This window comes from Carcharhinus amblyrhynchos, chromosome 7, assembly GCF_965287045.1.
Source record: "Carcharhinus amblyrhynchos chromosome 7, sCarAmb.v2.hapA, whole genome shotgun sequence".
In the NCBI taxonomy this organism is placed as follows: domain Eukaryota; kingdom Metazoa; phylum Chordata; class Chondrichthyes; order Carcharhiniformes; family Carcharhinidae; genus Carcharhinus; species Carcharhinus amblyrhynchos.
Genome location: NC_137330.1, coordinates 119,888,764 through 119,908,605, shown reverse-complemented (window position 1 = coordinate 119,908,605; position 19,842 = coordinate 119,888,764). Strand labels below are relative to the sequence as shown.

Below are 19,842 nucleotides of genomic sequence, written 5' to 3'. Positions count from 1 at the left end.
CATTCCAATCCCTCACCACCCTCTGGGTAAAAAACCTACCCCTGACATCCATCCTATAACTACCCCCCCTTAATTTAAAGCCATGCCCCCTCGTGCTAGCTTTCTCCATCAGAGGAAAAAGGCTATCACTGTCCACCCTATCTAAACCTCTAATCATCTTATATGTTTCAATAAGATCCCCTCTTAGCCGCCTTCTTTCCAGCGAAAACAACTCCAAATCCCTCAGTCTCTCCTCATAGGACCTCCTCTCCATACCAGGCAACATCCTGGTAAACCTCCTCTGCACCCTCTCCAAAGCCTCCACATCCTTCCTGTAATGTGGGGACCAGAACTGCACACAGTACTCCAAGTGCGGCTGCACCAGAGTTGTGTACAGTTGCAACATGACGCTGCGACTCCTAAATTCAATCCCCCTACCAATAAACGCCAAGACACCGTATGCCTTCTTAACAACCCTATCTACTTGATTCCCAACTTTCAGGGATCTATGTACACATACACCTAGATCCCTCTGTTCATCCACACTATTCAAAGTCCTCCTGTTAGCCCTATACTCAACACATCTGTTATTCCTACCAAAGTGAATTACCTCACACTTCTCCGCATTAAACTCCATCTGCCACCTCTCGGCCCAGCTCTGCAACCTGTCCAAGTCTTCCTGCAAACTATGACACCCTTCCTCACAATCTACCACACCTCCGACTTTGGTGTCATCAGCAAATTTACTAATCCACCCAACTATACCCTCATCCAGATCATTAATAAAAATTACAAACAGCAGTGGCCCCAAAACAGATCCCTGAGGCACACCACTCGTAACCGAACTCCATGACGAATATTTACCATCAACCACCACCCTCTGTCTCCTATCTGCTAGCCAATTCCTGATCCAATTTCCTAGATTACCCTCAATCCCATACATCTGCATTTTCTGCAGAAGCCTACCATGGTGAACCTTATCAAACGCCTTACTAAAATCCATATATACCACGTCAACTGCCTTACCCCCATCCACCTCTTTGGTCACTTTTTCAAAAAACTCAATAAGGTTAGTAAGGCACGACCTACCCGCTACAAAACCATGCTGACTATCTCCAATCAATGGCAAATGGAATTTAATGTTGGCAAGTGCGAGGTGGTCCACTTTGGTAGGAATAATGGTAGGAAGGATTATTACTTACGTGGAGAAAAACTGCAGCAGGCGACGGTGCAGAGGGACCTCGGGGTCCTTGTGCATGAGTCGCAAAAACCCAGCTTGCAGGTGCAGCAAGTGGTCAGGAAGGCTAATGGGATGCTGGCCTTCATCGCGAGGGGGATTGAATATAAAAGTAGGGAGGTCTTGCTGCGGCTGTATAGGGCATTGGTGAGGCCGCAGCTGGAGTACTGTGTGCAGTTTTGGTCGCCGTACTTACGCAAGGGTATTTTAGCCTTGGAGGGAGTGCAGAGGAGGTTTACTAGGCTGATGCCGGAGTTGAGGGGGTTGAACTATGAGGAGAGGCTGAATAGATTAGGCTTTTACTCGTTAGAGTTTAGAAGAATGAGGGGAGATCTCATTGAGACGTATAAGATGATGAATGGGATGGATAGGATAGAGGTGGAGAGACTCTTCCTGCTCAGAAAGGACAGTAGGACGAGGGGGCACAGCCTCAAGATAAAGGGGGGGTGGTTTAGAACGGAGTTGAGGAGGAACTTCTTCACTCAAAGGGTAGTGAATCTCTGGAATTCTCTGCCCGTTGAAGTGGTGGAGGCTGCCTCGCTAAATATTTTTAAGACGCCGGTTGATGGGTTTTTGATGAGAAAGGGGATTAAGGGTTATGGGGAGAGGGCGGGAATGTGGAACTGAGCCACGACAGATCAGCCATGATCTTATTGAATGGCGGGGCAGTCTCGAAGGGCTAGTTGGCCTACTCCTGCTCCTATTTCTTATGTTCTTATGATCAGGAAATAATAGGACCGACAGAGCCCATGATTTCTCTTCCTGACCCTGTCGGTATCAGAAACAGTTCAGCACGGTGACATATCTGTCACACTCCATATCAAGACTGACAAGTGTAGTGTGCAGTTTGCTGTGTTAAAGGTTACCCGTACTTAACGTTTTCATAATATTTTATATAACTGACCTACTGGAAAATTCGATGGGACTACATGTGGACACCAAATGGATCTGGGAGGTTGCTGGCTCTGTTGGTTAACACTACTTGGTTAGTTGATCTCAGCTAGAGGATTAGCTGTTGCACTAATGTCATCAGTTTGGGGGGATGGTTGATCAACCAAGATTCACCATTCTAGGTGTCTAGTGGTTGCTGCAGGAAGAGTGAGAAAAAGATTGGGCTTGAGTGTGAGTAGTTCTTGAGTAGCCTACCAAGACCTGCTGTACAGGGTATCATTCATACTGGAGTGAGATTCTGGCGGTTACAGATCTGTGTGGAACAACACTCCCAATATTAGGCTGTGCCTTGAGTCGGGGAGGGAAGGAAAACAACTTTGTTTATGGTCGAAGTTTGAGAGAACACTGCTTGTGTTTTGCCTCACTTAGGGTGCTCCACAAGCTGTTGACTAGGAGACGGGAATGGTCAAGGGTGAGGGAGGGAAGTTTACAGTTGAAAACGTTGGCTTTTCAAAGACTTTTGAAAGAATACAGGTTGGCAAAGTGGAGTGAGCTTCACTTGTCCCATTCCTTCTAAAAAGCCATTTTAAAAAAGTCACCTCGTTAGATTATTTTAAATATAAAACTACTTTGGGAAATCCTCAGTGTATTAGAAAATATAATGGTAATAATTTAGGTCTTAAAAGATATTCAGCAGTCATCACACAACCATTTAGGCAGTGATTGGGTGAATTCTGAACGTTATCTGATTGGCCACTGGTTTGGGCTGAGGCTTTCCTTGTTATTGTTGATGCCTGGAGCAAAGATTCATCCTACAATCAAATCCTTAGTTAAAGTACCATTGGCTGTGCACTAGTGTCCTCACTGAAGGTTAATGTGCTTTTGATTGTATTTTATAAGTTAAGTGGTTTTGGATCAGGAGTGTCTAGAGGCAGGCATAATCTAACTATGAGCAACACCATCTATAATCTTTGCCTGTTGTGTCTCCTTCATGCTACATCTGGCACCATGTCTGCATAGACTGAGCTGTGCTCATCTTAATCAGAAATGGGTCAGATGATTATGTAACTTACAAAAAGATCAACATGGTGATTTTTGGGTAGTGGCAAGATGGAACATGTCTCAGGAAAATGCATGAGGTGAATCTAAGGCACATCTTGTTTACGTCAGTTCAATGTAGGTGATATGTGGCCTAAAATTGAATCTTTTGCTGTTCTAAAACCTGTTCTTGTCTTGTTGCAGGGACATCAAACCAGACAACATTCTTCTGGATGTAAATGGACATATCCGACTGGCAGATTTTGGCTCCTGTCTGAAACTCATGGAAGATGGGACAGTAAGTTATGAGGCTGTAACTTATAAAGGTTTTGCTACATTTATACTTACCTAGACTATAGATGCAAACACTTGAGAATGAACTATTTCCCAGTGTTTTTTTTAATCCAAGTCGGTGTGCATGTTTAGATGCAGAATACAGATTGCACCATACCCACGGCAATGCCTTAATCCTAATTTCTCTTTCCACCAACACTTCTTCATCCCCGTGACGTTCTATTTCCCGCATCAGCTGTTTTTGTGACCTCACTGTGCTGTGAGGCCCCAGTTCAGCTGTCAAATGCCTTGTGTGGCCAAGCAAAAGTAGAAACATTACAGCTTATGCTATTTTGATTAAGTAATATCACTTTTTTTAATTATCCGGTTTGAATTATACCAGTAACAAAAATACCTCACGAAAACATACTGGAGGGAAGCATTTCACAAATGCACTGGTTCAAAACATCAGCCAGCTGGGTATTGTTGAATAAAATACCTTCTATCCCAAATAAAGCCTGGCCGTTGCTTTACATCAATGTTAGATGTTATGATGTTTTCAGTGTTTATGTTAACTTTGACCTTCTAGCATCTTCATTTAAATAAATGCTGCATCTTTGTGTTGCATAAAAAATGTATTTTTTATAATAGTTTATAATTTTAACTTTATGACAACAGTGGGGCTACTTTTGGTAAGTTGAGCCGAATAGCCTCCCCTGTCTGTATTGTCTTTGTGATATACTCATAACAAGTTGCTTTTTCATTCCAGCGAACGATTTTTCTGCTCAACAAGGACCAGGTAACCCAGGCAGACAGCACGTGTGTGTCTCACGCCCTCAACTCTGCACACTGAGGATCACGCTGTGCTTTAGCAGCATCATGTCTCAGACACAGAGAAAAATATATCAACGCTCAACACACACATGCAAGACTAAATACCGCACGTGCAAATCCACAATAGCCATCTCACTCACACAACCCTTAACCACATTAACCACCTCACTCAGCGAGCTCTTTCAATAAATACCTCGCTCACACAGCTCTTTCAATAAATACCTCACTCACACAGCTCTTTACAATAAATACCTTGCTCACACAGCTCTTTACAATAAATACCTCGCTCACACAGCTCTTTACAATAAATACCTCGCTCACACAGCTCTTTACAATAAATACCTCGCTCACACAGCTCTTTATAATAAATACCTTGCTCACACAGCTCTTTATAATAAATACCTCACTCACACAGCTCTTTACAATAAATACCTCGCTCACACAGCTCTTTACAATAAATACCTCGCTCACACAGCTCTTTATAATAAATACCTCGCTCACACAGCTCTTTACAATAAATACCTCACTCAGAGAACTCTTTACCATAAATACCTCGCTCACACAGCTCTTTATAATAAATACCTCACTCGCACAGCTCTTTACAATAAATACCTTGCTCACACAGCTCTTTACAATAAATACTTCGCTCACACAGCTCTTTATAATAAATACCTCGCTCACACAGCTCTTTACCATAAATACCTCGCTCACACAGCTCTTTACAATAAATACCTCGCTCACACAGCTCTTTACAATAAATACCTCACTCAGAGAACTCTTTACCATAAATACCTCGCTCACACAGCTCTTTATAATAAATACCTCACTCACACAGCTCTTTACAATAAATACCTTGCTCACACAGCTCTTTACAATAAATACTTCGCTCACACAGCTCTTTATAATAAATACCTCGCTCACACAGCTCTTTACCATAAATACCTCGCTCAGAGAACTCTTTACAATAAATACCTCACACACAGCTCTTTATAATAAATACCTCACTCACACAGCTCTTTACAATAAATACCTCGCTCACACAGCTCTTTACAATAAATACCTCACTCAGAGAACTCTTTACAATAAATACCTCGCTCACACAGCTCTTTATAATAAATACCTCGCTCACACAGCTCTTTACCATAAATACCTCGCTCACATAGCTCTTTACAATAAATTCCTCACTCACACAACTCTTTACAATAAATTCCTCACTCTCACAATTCTTTACAATAAATTCCTCACTCACACAACTCTTTACAATAAATTCCTCACTCACACAACTCTTTACAATAAATTCCTCACTCACACAACTCTTTACAATAAATTCCTCACTCACACAACTCTTTACAATAAATTCCTCACTCACACAACTCTTTACAATAAATACCTCGCTCACACAGCTCTTTACAATAAATACCTCGCTCACACAGCTCTTTACAACAACCACCTCACTCACACAGCTCTTTACCACAATAAACACCTATCATGCCAGTGGTTTCTCAGGATCTTGCAGAGAGAGTACAGGTGGTACTTCTCCATGTTTTGATGTGGCGCCTATTCATAGTCCATAGTCTTGGAGCCATATGGGGGGGTGGGTTTCACTACTGCTCTGTAGATTATGCCAGATCTTCAAACACTCTCTTCCTCAGGTGACAGTGTGCTGGCACACGTCATTAAGCAGGTTGGTCGAGGGATTTTGGCTTACGGGTGCTCATAAGGCACATGCTCTCATTCACGGTGAAGGTGTTGACTATGGCTTGGTGTTTGGTCTCTGCAGTTGCAAGCTTTGTCTGCATTCTGTAGCTCAATGATGGAGGAGAGAATGACCTTGGTTCTGGCTTGTAGGTGGCGGAAGGTGAACAGATACTTGTTTGTTCTTTAGCTGCACTCTAGTTGGAAGCTTGATTAAGGCGAGATGGAGCATTACAGCATGGAAGATTGAGAGGAGTGTCAGTGCAAAGACATAGCCTCGCTTGACCCCCAGTCTGAACATGAATTGGGTCTGTGGTGAACCCGTTGGTCAGGATGATGGATCACATAGGATGGTGACAAACTTGGAGGCAGCTGAACTGGAGGAGGACGTTCATAATCCCTTGCGGTTGACAGTGTTAAAAGTATCTGTGACGTCAAAGACAGCCATGTACAAGAGTTGGTGCTGTTCATTGCATTTATCCTGTAGTTACCATGTGATGAAAAACATGTCTGTTGTGCCCTTTAGTGGGCCGAATCTGCTTGATGATGTTTCAGCCACAGGGAGGAGATGATTAAGGAGGACTCTTGCAATAATCTTTCCTGTGGCTGACAGCAGGGAAGTTGTTCTGCAGTTACTGCTGTCAAAATTGTGGCCTTTTATGAAAATGATCACAATTACGGTATATCTGAGATCTCTTATCATGCTTGCCTCCTTCCAGCTAAGGGAAATAAGGTCATGTATTTGTGCCAGTAGTGCCTCAGTGGAAATTCCATCTGCTCCTGATGCCTTGCTGTTGTTTAGCTGTTGGGTGGCCTTTTCTACCCTATGCTGAGTTGGGGTTGCGCTGAGATGGTAGCGTGTAGCATTCTGTGGGTTGGAGTTGAGGATACTTGTGTTGAAGACTCTGTCTCTGTTAAGGAGATCTTTGAAATGCTTCTTCTAGTAAGCACTGACTGCCCCTCTGCTCTTGATGAAAATCTGTCCATTCTTGGCCAGCAGTGGGATGGGGCCCTGGGTGCTTGGGCCATAGGTGGTCTTGACTGCACTTAAGAAATCTTGTGCTTCATGGTTGTGGGTTAACTGCTGGATGTCCTGCACTTTCTCCACCCACAATCTGTTCTTTAGGTCACAGGTTTTTGCTAGACCTCTGCCTTCAGCTGTCTGCAGAAGTGCATTCTTACTCTTGAGTTGGGTTGCTGTTTGTTCTCATTGAACCAATGTTGGTATTTCCTAGTTGAATGACCAAGTATCTCTTTGCAGGTACTGATCAAGGAGGCCTTGAGAGTAGACAAAGCGCTTTGGACACCCTGCACGTGTGGGTCACTGGGAGACACTGGCTGGAGATGGCTCTCTTATCAGAGTGTTTGGGCGCCTCAGCATTGATTTTCCTGTGGCATTTATTCTATTGCCATGGCTGCTTTAGGATCATATTGATGTTGCTAATAAGCGAATTAGACAGAGGTCCATCCAGCAATCATTGCTCCTGTCACAGCACGGATGATATGCAAGCCCTTGCAGTTCCTCATTCAGACAATGATGTAGTCATGAGTTCCAGTGCTTGAAGCTAAGGTGTTGCCAAGAGGCTTTATACTAGTCTCTCTGGTGGACAAGGTGTTGGTTATGATAAAGTTGTTTTCTAGGCATTTTGTCAGAAATAGGGTGTTGGATTTCCACACCTCATTCACCCTCACCCTCAGGGATCTGTGTCCTTTCCAACTCCGGCGTTGAAGTCACCAACAAGAATCAGCTTGTCACTTGTTGAGACTGGGGCCAGTATTGTTCTAGACTGCAGTAAAATTCCTCTTTGGACATGTCTGTAGCTTCCAGTGTTGGGGTACAAGTGCTTAGGAGTGGAGTGCACTGGTTCTGGGCTAGTGTGAGCCAAAGGGTCACACCCCATCACGCACAAGGAGTCCATGAGACAGCCAACTAGTTAGTTTTTAATGGCAAAGCCAAACCCTTGGAGGTTGCGATCTTCTGATTTACCTTTCCAGAAGGTGTAACACCAGTATGTTCCTTGAGCTGGCCTTCCCCTGCTCATCAGGTCTCGCTTAGGCCATTGATGTCAATGTCAAAACTCTTGAATTCCCAAGCAGAACACTGTTCTGGTCTGCTGCAGTAGGTGTTGCTCATGAGGGCCTTGACGTTCCAGAGATCAAACTTCATTTTGAGGGTTCGAGGTGCCTATGTGTGAGTTCTTTTCACACAATCCCCATTTGGCACAAAAAGTTAAAATGACCAAATATCGTTTTAAAGGATGGCCGTTGCACACCAGCTGCTGCACGGGCTTGACAGAACAAAGCTTTGATCTAGTGGCAAGGAGCTCCAAGGTAACTGGAGACTAGAATTAGCTGTATGGTCCCAGGACATATTCCTATTGTCCTCCTTTCTCCTTTCCACAGGACTTCTTTCCCTGGGATTCATAAAGTGCAATAGCAACTTCCATGAGGGTGGCATTGGCCTTTCTCTCTCTTAATGGCCACATTGCTCCTCTATTTCTGCTAATGCCATTGCTGCTCCTCACTCACTTTGTGGTTACTACCTCCAGACCCTCTTGTTGATCACTCTTCTAGGTGGTGGTTTACTGTCTCTTTTTGTCCTTATTCGCACTCATAAGTCCTTCACCCACACCTCTCTTTACCATTCCACAGCTCTCTACCACAATAAACACCTTACTCACACATCCCTTTACCTGGGTGACAAGATGGACATACGTTAGTACCTGAGCAACCCCCTCAGACAGACAGGCAAACATATTTCACGCACAAGCAGTAAAAGCACATAAAACTTAAATAAATGCATTATACTTTGTTAGCACTACACTCTAAATCCCTCTGGTATACCATTGCATGCAAGCTTACTTCTCCAACACTGATGTTCATTCAGTTTTGCACATGATTGCACACTTTTGCTAGCAGCACTGAACGGACACAGCTGGACACGCAAGCTGCATTTCACCAGCAACACATGTCTGCTGTTCATATAATTTATTCCTTAATAAATTTTCAGTGAAGCCTTTCCATTATATATTTTTCTTCTAATGTTCTAATATTTCATAGTAATCTTCACCTCTGTACACTATGTATGTGTTCAGGTATACAGCCTTTATGCTTACCTTATTGACACAGATTGAAAAGTGTATCACAGCTTCTGTTGCACATACAAATGTTAATTTTCCAGGGATAAATGCCAAATGTTAATGTGTGATGATGAAGTTTCTGTATTTTGGCAGTGAAAAAGAAATTTTATTTTTAAGTATTAAAATTAAACGTGCGCTTTAATTCCCATGAGGTTTTCCCTGAACCACACTGTTGCATGTATAGCTGAGTTTGAGACAATTTTGCTTACTTTCTGCTGAGTTGTTTCTGCTCAGATTGCTGGTTGCTACTGGATTTTTTTCCTCTTCCCTTGATGGAATTCTGTGCCTAAGTTGAGTGGAATGTGGCAAGTGGTATATTGGCATATTTCACTGTGACTTATTGAACTAGAGGACTGGTACTTTTTCTTCCTAGTTGGAGATTTATTTCAGAGGCGGAGTTTTCTAGTGTTATCATATTAGAGGAGATTAGGCAGAACGCATTGGTTCAGTTTTGAATTTGGCTATGTAAATCACCAAGCTTTCTTTAGTAGTACATCCCATGCCTACAATCCCAGCACCTAGAAGCTCAAGACTATCAGATAAGGGAACACTGTTGTCTCCAATTTCCCATCATAGTCACCCTCCATTCTTGCTTGGAAACATATCACCATTCCTCCATCGTCACTATGTTAAAATCCTGGAAGCTAATAGGTATCTTCACCACACTGATTGCAGTGGTTCAGTGAGGTAGCTCATCACCATCTTCTCAAAGACAACTGGGGATGGACAATAAATGCCAGCAGCACAATATTCTGAAGAATATTGGCTTCTGAAATTCTGGATGAATCACTTATCTTCATGTTCTGTAACATAAGGTCCATGGATGCATTATTACACGTGATCTTTATGATGTTTTTGTAATATTTTAACTCCATCAATTTTCTTAGAATCACTGTCATAGGCTGGGATTTTCTGGCCATGCTCACCCCAAAACCAGAAAATCCCACTTGAGGTCAATGGACCGTTGCATGTTCTGCACCCCTACCCATGACAGGCGGAGGGGAAAATTCCCTCCATGGAGTCCTATAGCGCAGAAAAGACCCTTCGGCCCATTGGCAGCAGTTACCACCTGAGTTTTGCTAACCCCATTTTCTGCACTTGTCCCATAACCTTTTGAATGTTATGACGTTTCGAATGCTCATCCAAATAATTTTTAAAAGTTGTAAGGTTTTCGGCCTCCACTACCTTCCCAGGCACTGCATTCCAGATTCCCACCATCCTCTGAATGAACATTCTTTTTCTCAAATCCCTTCTGATCTTACGCCCCTTATCCTAAAACTATGCCCCCTCATGATTGACCCTTCAACCAGGGGGACCGCTGCTCCCTACTCATCCTGTCCATATCCCTCATAACTTTACACACCTCAATCATACCCCTCTCAGCCTTCTCTGCTCTGAAGAAATCAATCTAAGTCTCTCCTTATAGTTCAAATGCTCCATCCCAGGCAACATCCTGGTGAATCTCTTCTGTACCCTTTCTAAGACAATCACATTCTTCCTACAGCGAGGTGACTAGAACTGCACACAGTACTCCAGCTGTGGACTAACCAGCTCTGATGAAGGATCATCCTGATTTAAAACAAACAACAAAGAAAATTACAGCAGAGGAACAGGCCCTTCAGCCCTCCAAGCCTGCACCGACCATGCTGCCCGACTTAACTAAAACCCTCATCCTCCAGGGACCTGTATTCCCATCCTATTCATGTACTTGTCAAGATGCCCCTTAAAAGTCACTACCGTATCCGCTTCCACTACCTCCCCTGGCAACAAGTTCCAGGCACCCACCACCCTCTGTGTAAAAAATCTGCCTCGGACATCTCCTTTAAACCTTGCCCATCACACCTTAAACCTGTGCCCCCTAGTAATTGACTCTTTCACTCTGGGGGAAAAGCTTCTGACTGTTCACTCTGTCCATGTTTCCCATAATCTTGTAGCCTTCTATCAGGTCACCCCTCAACCTCTGTTGTCCCAATGAGGACAAACCAAGTTTCTCCAACCTTTCCTTACAGCGAATGCCTTCCATACCAGGCAACATCCTGGTAAATCTTCTCTGTACCCTCTTCAAAGCCTCCACATCCTTCTGATAGTGTGGCAACCAGAATTGAACACTATAACATTGACTCTATTCTTTCGCCATACTGTCAGACCTGCTGAGATTTTACAGCACTTTTTGTTTTTGTTTTGTCTAAGCAACATTCTCAGGTTTTAATTAGCACAGTTACACACCACCCTTTCCCCACACCCCACATGAGCCCTACACTTGCCCGAACCCCACACTTTTGCTCTGACTTAGAACATTGGCCAATCCCTCACTTCTCATTCAGCCTCATTGAATCCAACTCTAGAAATCCTGCCCTTGATCCCCCTCCATACTTTTCGTTCAAAACTGATTTCTTAGACCAAGCATTTTATTAAATTGGCCTTTGAGAGCAAAAAATCAGCAGATTTCTCACTCATCTTGGAAACTCAGTCACCATGTGTGAACATTGAAACCAGGATTGAGCTTGGTTGTCATGCCATGTGCACAAAACCTTGCTGTTGGCAGTCTGTCTCTTGGCTGATGCATACAGCATGGTCAGTTGAATGGGTTTGCCAGAAAGTCCCTGAACTCATTTCACAGCTAGGAGTTAGTGTCTTCATGAGAACAGTGCTTAATGAATCAAGATATAGCCCATCTAAGATGAATACTGAGCCTGGATTATGTTGATGGGCTGCTGTGTAAATTAAATATGAAATCAGCTAGTTGTCTTAATTACAAAAACTTCCCAACACACTATCACTGAAACTGTCAGCTTCTTGCACCTAAGAAAGTACGGTTAACGCTTCTTCATGTGATTTCAGTGTGTCTCGAGGCTTCGTATTTCTGATTAATGATGCCAGCTTTAGGGCAGAAACCTGGCAGGGTCATCTCTGATTACTGATATGCATGAGGTTAGATAAGAAACTGTTTGCTGTGTAAACACAGAAAGGTTTATTACTAGATTACATGCCTATTTCTTCCATTTCTCCCAAAACAGTCTGAGTTAAGGCTAGATGAAGAGAGATTTGCCTCACAGCGCCAGGGAACCGGGTTTGATTCCAGCCTAGCGTCTGTAGAGTTTGCACATTCGCCCCATGCCTGTGTGGGTTTCCTCCTTGTGCTCTGGTTTCCTCCCACTTCCCAAGATCTGCAGGCTTGGTGGTTTGGCCATGCTAAATTGCTCCTTAGTGTCCCAAGATGTGTAAGTTAGGAGGAATTAGCAGGGTAAATGCAGGAGGTTAAGAGGATGGACTTGGGTAAGATGTTCTGCCAGAGAGTCAGTGCAGACTTGATGGGCCAAATGGCAGCTTCCTGTAGGGATCCTGTGAAATGTGTAACCCACAGATAAGATGAATGCACAGAACTGTTGTTATGCTGAGATTAACTTTGTTAACTTATCTCTGAAATAACGTAAAAATAATGCAAATGCTGCACTTTAGCGAGTCGTATTGTTTTTCATATAGACCAGTTCCTCTGTATTCTTCCTTTCTGGGTCACCCTTTTACCAGGCTTTTCCATCTTGTGTTCAACCTAATCTGTTCTTTTAAGGCCGCTGACATTCTGCTTTATTGAAGACCTTCAACACAATGGGTGATCAACTATTGCAAAGACAAGTCAGCATGTTACTTATGTGCAATTAATGAGAAAACAATCTCAACAACATCTTAACTATCTTTCAGTTGTGATAATCTACTATGTTTTAAAATTGATCTTTTCTAGTTCCTTTTTTACCTCAAAAACCTTTTCTGTGGAGAATGTGCCAAAACTCCTGAAACCTGATAGTTGTCAATCCATGAGTTACCATAAGAGATATCCATGAGAGGCTGGATGAGCAGATTGTTAGCATTATATTTCTTGCACGTTCTCTTTCTGAGTGATAATTGGGAGTTGCTTTGAAATGCAGAATTTGGTCTTTACTTCTAGATGAGCGTAAATGTTGTCTTGAGAGGTGATTGTTGGTGGGGAGGATTAGAATTTGGGGTAATATTTGTACAATGATAAAATGCTGGGAACACTTAGTTGGTGCTGCAGCATTTGTGGACAGAGAAATGGAGTTAGCGTTGCAGATCAATAAATCTCCATCAGAAGTTGCTCATGCATTTACAGCACAATATCAGTGGGACAATGGGGAGATTTACATTCCATGTCCTCTTCAGGACCGTTGGGACTATTTATAATGAGGCACTTCTTAAAAATTGAGCATACAGGGGTTGGGAGGGGATTGTGGATACTTGCTTTAGATCTAGTTTTACTATGATTCCAAGAAATCTCACATTTGTTTTTCTAATGCAGGTCCAATCTTCCGTTGCAGTGGGGACCCCTGACTACATTTCCCCTGAAATCCTGCAGGCCATGGAAGATGGCAAAGGAAAGTACGGGCCAGAATGTGACTGGTGGTCACTTGGTGTTTGCATGTATGAAATGCTTTTTGGGGAGACTCCATTTTATGCAGAATCTTTAGTAGAAACCTATGGGAAAATTATGAACCATAAAGTAAGTGTCTTTCTAATCTTTCTCCATTCTAACCTGGTATTTTTGATGTTTTCTCCTTCAGGTGTCAGTATTTAATTCTGATCAGGTTCATCAGTGACCTCAGACATGCTGTTTTATGAGGAGGGAGACATTCTGCTAAATGTTGTGTATTTATCCCATTAAAAGCTGTTACCTTATGATTCACAAGTTGGAGATAGTGTGGAAATTGGTATATTTTGGGAGAGAGAGCTAAAACGCACCACAGCTTAGTAATAGGAGATGGTCTAAGTATTCATGATTGTAGGAATCATTGTATAAAAGCTTTAAACTCTTATACCATTGTGCTTAACATGGATTGTTGAAATGTTTGTGGATTGATTTAACTTTCCATGGTCTGCTGCAACTTCCTGTACAATGGTCTGCTGTGGTGTGGAGATGCCAGCATTGGACTGGGGTGGACACAGTAAGAAGTTAAAGTCCAACAGGTTTATTTAGTATCACAAGCTTTTGGAGTGCTGCTCCTTCTTTTACTATGGTCTGCTGCAACTTCCTTTTTCGTTCCTCACTGCACTGTGGGTGTACCTGCACCACATGGACAGCAGTGGTTCAAGAAGGCAGCTCACCACAACTTTCTTGAGGGAAATTAGGGATGGACAACAAATGGTGGCCTAGCCAGCAATGCCTATAACCCTATGATGGTATAAGGTATGAATTGGCCATGACGGACTGGGAAGCATTACTGAAAGGAAAGACAGTGGACAGGAAATGGTAGATATTTAAAGAATAAATAGGCGAACTCCAGAAATTGTTTATTCCTGTTTGGCGCAAGAGTGGTCAGGGAATTATGGCCAAACCATAGCTTACAAGGGAAGTGAAAGGCACTCGTCTGATGAAGGAGGTGAGGGACACTGTGAGGGGCACTCCAAAAACTCATGCTACCAAATAAACCTTTTGGGCTTTAACCTGGTGTTGTCAGATTCAAGGAAGAAGCATAAAAAGCAATAAGCCGGAGGATTGGGAGCAGTTTAAAATTCAACAAAGGAGGACCAAGAAATTGATTAAGAAGGGAAAAATAGAGTATGAAAGTAAGCTAGCAGGGAACATAAAAACTGACTGTAAAAGTTTCTATAGGTATATAAAGAAAAAAACATGGATAAAAACGAATGTAGGTCCCTTACAGCCAGAAACAGAAGAATTCATAACGCAGAATAAAGAAATGGCCAAGGAATTGCAGTTGTACTTTGCTTCAGTCTTCACAAAGGAAGACATGAATAATGTACTAAAAGTGCTGAGAGAAACATGTTTTAGTGAGGAGCTGAAGGAAATCAGCATTAATAGAGAAATGATTTGGGGGAAATTGAAGGGATTAAAGATGGATAAATCTCCAAGTCCTGATAATCTTCATCCCAGAGTATTTAAGGAACTGGCCCTGGAAATCGTAGATCCATTGGTGGTTATTTTCCAAAATTCTTTGGACTCTGGACTGGTTCCTACAGATTGAAGGGTAGTTAATGTAAGCCCACTATTCAAAAAAGGAGGTATAGAGAAAATGGGGAACTATAGACCAGTGAGCCTAACGTTGGTACTGGAGAATTTGCTAGAGACTATTATCAAGGATTTCATAACTTGGCATTTGGAAGGCAGTGTCAAAGTCAAAGACAAAGTCAGCGTAAGGGATATCATCCTTGACAAATCTGTTGGAATTCTTTAAGGAAGTAACTAATAGGTCTGTCATACAAGGAGAGACTAAGTCAGTTAGGATTATATTTCTCATAGAAACTCAGCCATGATCAAAATAAATAACTCAGCAGGCTCAAAGGACCGAACAGCTTACTCCTGCTTCTGGTTTCTATGTGAAAACTGCTCCGAAAATAGCGGGAAGGACATCAATAATACAGTTGAAATATTAGAAATAATTTCAAAATATTGGTTAGATTCGATGAAGTTGTTTAATTACTCTGCCATTTCCTTGTTCTCTATTATAAATTCTCCTGACATGGATTGTAAGGGACCTACATTTGTCTTCAATCATTTTATATATGTCTAGAAGCTTTTACAATCTGCTATTATGTTACTCCATATTTTCTCTCTTAATCAATCTCCTTGTCCTCCTTTGCTGAACTCCCAATGCTCAGACTTGCTACTTTTTCTAGCAACTTTATATGGCTCCACTATGGATCTGTGCACGGTGGCACAGTGACTAGCACTGCTGCATCACAGCACCAAGGACCCGGGTTCAATTTCTGGCTTGGGTCACTGTCTGCGGAGTCTGCACATTCTACTCGTGTCTGCATGGGTTTCCACTGGGTGCGTCGGTTTCCTCCCACAGTCCAAAAGACACACTGGTTAGGTGCGTTGGTCATACTAGATTCTCCCTCCGTGTACCTGATCAAGTGCTGGAGTGTGGCGACCAGGGGATTTTCATAGTAACTTCATTGCAGTGTCAATGTAAGCCTACTTGTGACACTAATAAACAAACTAAAAAACTTCATTTTTTGGATTCCTCATAGATTCCTTTACCAACTACTCAAAGAACCCTTCTCTTCTCACCTCATCTAAATTCAATGCCTGCATTCCTTTTGTCTTTCCTGTTTTGTCAATTTCCTCTTTCCCTTCCACCCCTTCTTCCTCAACCCCTCAGTTTCAATCTCCCCAGTCTTTCACAAAATAATTATAGTGAAATTGAAACTGTTAGTATGCCAGATCAGAAAGCCCAGGGCATATTATGAAGCCAGACTAGGTCCCAACAATTTTTCTATTTTGGCATAAATGTGAGGAAAGGATACTAAAGAGCAGAAAGTGGAATTGTTGTGGGTGGAGATTAGGAACAGCAAAGGGAGGAAGACGCTGGTGGGTGTCGTCTATAGGCCCCCAAATAATGATCTGGAGGTGGGGCGGGCTGTTAACGCGCAAATAAGTGCGGCGTGCAGGAATGGGACGGCAGTAGTTATGGGAGATTTCAATCTGCATATTGATTGGTCGACCCATGTTGGACGAGGTGGGCTCGAGGAGGAGTTCTTGGAATGCTGCCGGGATAATTTCCTTGAACAGTGTGTGTTGGAGCCGACGAGGGAGCGAGCTATCTTGGATCTGGTGCTATGTAATGAGGCGGGTAGAATTAGGGACCTTGCGGTGAAGGATCCTCTTGGAGAGAGTGATCATTGCATGGTGGAGTTTCTGTTGCAGATGGAGGAGGAGAAAGTGGGTTCCCGGACACGCGTCCTTTGTTTGAATAGAGGGGAGTACGGTAGGATGAGAGAAGAATTGGCGAATGTGGACTGGGGGAGCGCGTTGGAAGGTAGGTCTGCTGAGGAGCAGTGGAGGATCTTTAAGGAGATCTTTCTTGGTGCTCAGCAGAAATTTATTCCGATGGTCAAAAAGGACAGTAGGAGGAGAGGTAATAAGCCGTGGATAACGAAGGAGGTGAAGGAAAGTGTTAAATTAAAAGCGGAGGAATTTAGAGTAGCTAAGAGCAGTGGGCGAGAAGAGGATTGGGAAAGGTTTAAATGTCAACAAAGATTGACAAAGAAGTTGATAAAGGAGGGTAGGAGAAGCTATGAAGCTGAGCTAGCACTTAATATAAAAAAGGATAGCAAGAGTTTTTATAAATATATAAAAAGGAAGAGGCTGGCTAGGGTGAACGTTGGTCCTTTAGAGGATGAGAAAGGGGACCTAGTGGTAGGGGATGGGGATATGGCTAAGGTCTTGAATAACTTTTTTGTTTCTGTCTTCACGGAGGAGGACGTGAATAATTTGCCGGGTGTTAGCGATGGAAAGGTGGTAGGACTGGAGGGTCTTAATGACATTACTGTTACTAGAGAGGTGGTGCTCGACAGACTGGAGGGGCTGATTGTGGACAAGTCCCCAGGACCGGATGGAATGCATCCGAGGGTTCTGAAAGAAATGGCGGAGGTTATAGTGGATGCCTTGGTGGTTATTTTCCAGACGTCGCTGGATTCCGGGGAAGTGCCGGAAGATTGGAAAACGGCTAATGTTACGCCGTTGTTTAAGAAGGGTGCCAGGCAAAAGGCGGGGAATTATAGGCCGGTTAGTTTAACGTCTGTGGTAGGTAAAATGTTAGAATCTGTCATTAAGGAGGAAATTGCGAGGCATCTTGAAGGGAATTGCTTGATAGGGCAGACGCAACACGGTTTCATTAAAGGGAAGTCGTGTCTGACAAATTTACTGGAGTTCTATGAAGATGTGTCTAGGGCAGTGGATAGAGGAGAGCCGGTGGATGTGGTCTTTCTGGATTTTCAGAAGGCGTTCGACAAGGTACCTCACAATTGCAGAAGGTCAGGGGACATGGAGTTGGGGGTAGGGTGTTAGCGTGGATAGAGGATTGGTTGTCAAATAGGAGGCAGAGAGTGGGGGTCAATGGGTGCTATTCGGATTGGCGGTTGGTGACTAGTGGGGTGCCCCAGGGGTCGGTGCTGGGGCCTCAGCTATTTACCATTTATATAGATGATCTGGAGGAGGGAACTGAGTGTAGGGTGTCGAAATTTGCTGATGACACCAAGATTGGGGGAAAGGCAAATTGTGCGGAGGGTGTGGAGAGTCTGCAGAAGGATCTAGATAGGCTGGGCGAATGGGCCAGGAAATGGCAAATGGAATTTAATGTTGGCAAGTGTGAGGTGGTCCACTTTGGTAGGAAGAATGGTAGGAAGGACTATTACTTACGTGGCGAAAAACTGCAGCAGGCGACGGTGCAGAGGGACCTCGGGGTCCTTGTGCATGAGTCGCAAAAACCCAGCTTGCAGGTGCAGCAGGTGGTCAGGAAGGCGAATGGGATGCTGGCCTTCATAGCGAGGGGGATTGAATATAAAAGTAGGGAGGTCTTGCTGCAGCTGTATAGGGCATTGGTGAGGCCGCAGCTGGAGTACTGTGTGCAGTTTTGGGCGCCGCATCTGCGCAAGGATATTTTGGCCCTGGAGGGAGTGCAGAGGAGGTTTACTAGGCTGATACCGGAGTTGAGGGGATTGAGCTATGAGGAGAGGCCGAATAAACTAGGCTTGTACTCGTTAGAGTTTAGAAGAATGAGGGGAGATCTCATTGAGACGTATAAGATGATGAATGGGATGGATAGGATAGAGGTGGAGAGACTCTTTCCGCTCAAAAAAGACAGTAGGACTAGGGGGCACAGCCTCAAGATAAAGGGGAGGCGGTTTAGAACGGAGTTGAGGAGGAACTTCTTCACTCAAAGGGTGGTGAATCTCTGGAATTCTCTGCCCGTTGAAGTGGTGGAGGCTGCCTCGCTAAATATTTTTAAGAAGCGGGTTGATGGGTTCTTGATAAGAGAGGGGATTAAAGGTTATGGGGAGAGGGCGGGAAAGTGGAACTGAGCCACGACAGATCAGCCATGATCTTATTGAATGGCGGGGCAGGCTCGAAGGGCTAGATGGCCTACTCCTGCTCCTATTTCTTATGTTCTTATGTTCACCTCAGGAATAATTCCACTGACAAATTCGGGATCTTTTTATCAAAACAAGCTTTATTTATAACACAATTTTCACTAACAAAATGAAACAGTTTAACTCTTAACTGTTGAACAATCTTTAAACATGAAAAAAATTAACTGGTAACTTCTAATTTATCACTATTCCATTCCAGTTAAGCAATATTTCTATTATAGACTTAAATCCCACTTTAAAAAATAGTTAGCAGCTCCAGGCGGTCTTACTTTAACCTGTGTTAACAGCTTTGGAGTTTCCTGATTGACTTTACAGAGAGAGAGAGAAAGAGAGAGAGAGCTGCTTGTAGGCTTCTATCTTTAAACAGCCCTTTCCTGCAACTGAACTCAAAGCTGTTTTTCTTAGCTATGAATCTAGCTCCTCCCATTTCTAGTGTCACGTCATTATATCTGACCCTGTAAACCTATCTCACCTTTCCATTACTTTAATCAATGTCTCAAGGGTCCTCTTCTTTGGTAAACAGAAGCTGATTTAGCCTGCTGCAAAATAAATATTTACATGGCTAAGTGGAGTAATTATCCTGCTTTCCAACATCTGCTTTATTCCTCCCAGATAATCTCACTGCTTGTGATAAAATCCTAAATCTTAAAGCCGAAACATAAAATATTTATTTTATAATTTTTAGTAGCAAAGTATCATTACAAAAATGAAGTGTGCTGTGTGTGCCTCTGTCAGTGAGTAAATGTATTTATTTATTTACCTATGTTTCAAAACTCTGTCTTGCTTTCTGTGGAAGACTATCCCTGGGGCCCTTTGCTTGTTGTGGTTTGTATACATTAAGGCTCCAAAGCC

The 19,842-nt window shown here is 43.1% G+C and overlaps 1 protein-coding gene across 9 annotated transcripts in view; it reads left to right on the top strand.

Annotated features, from left to right (window-relative positions):
* The window catches only part of LOC145345245 (serine/threonine-protein kinase MRCK alpha-like), a 545,867-nt gene that overhangs the window by 331,064 nt on the left and 194,961 nt on the right, over nucleotides 1-19,842 (top strand). For all 9 annotated transcript variants that reach the window (XM_080193034.1, XM_080193032.1, XM_080193031.1 and 6 more), the window contains exons 6-7: nucleotides 3,350-3,443; nucleotides 13,400-13,600. In XM_080193034.1, coding sequence (XP_080049160.1) covers nucleotides 3,350-3,443; nucleotides 13,400-13,600 — 295 coding nt within the window. The remainder of the gene's footprint in view (nucleotides 1-3,349; nucleotides 3,444-13,399; nucleotides 13,601-19,842) is intronic.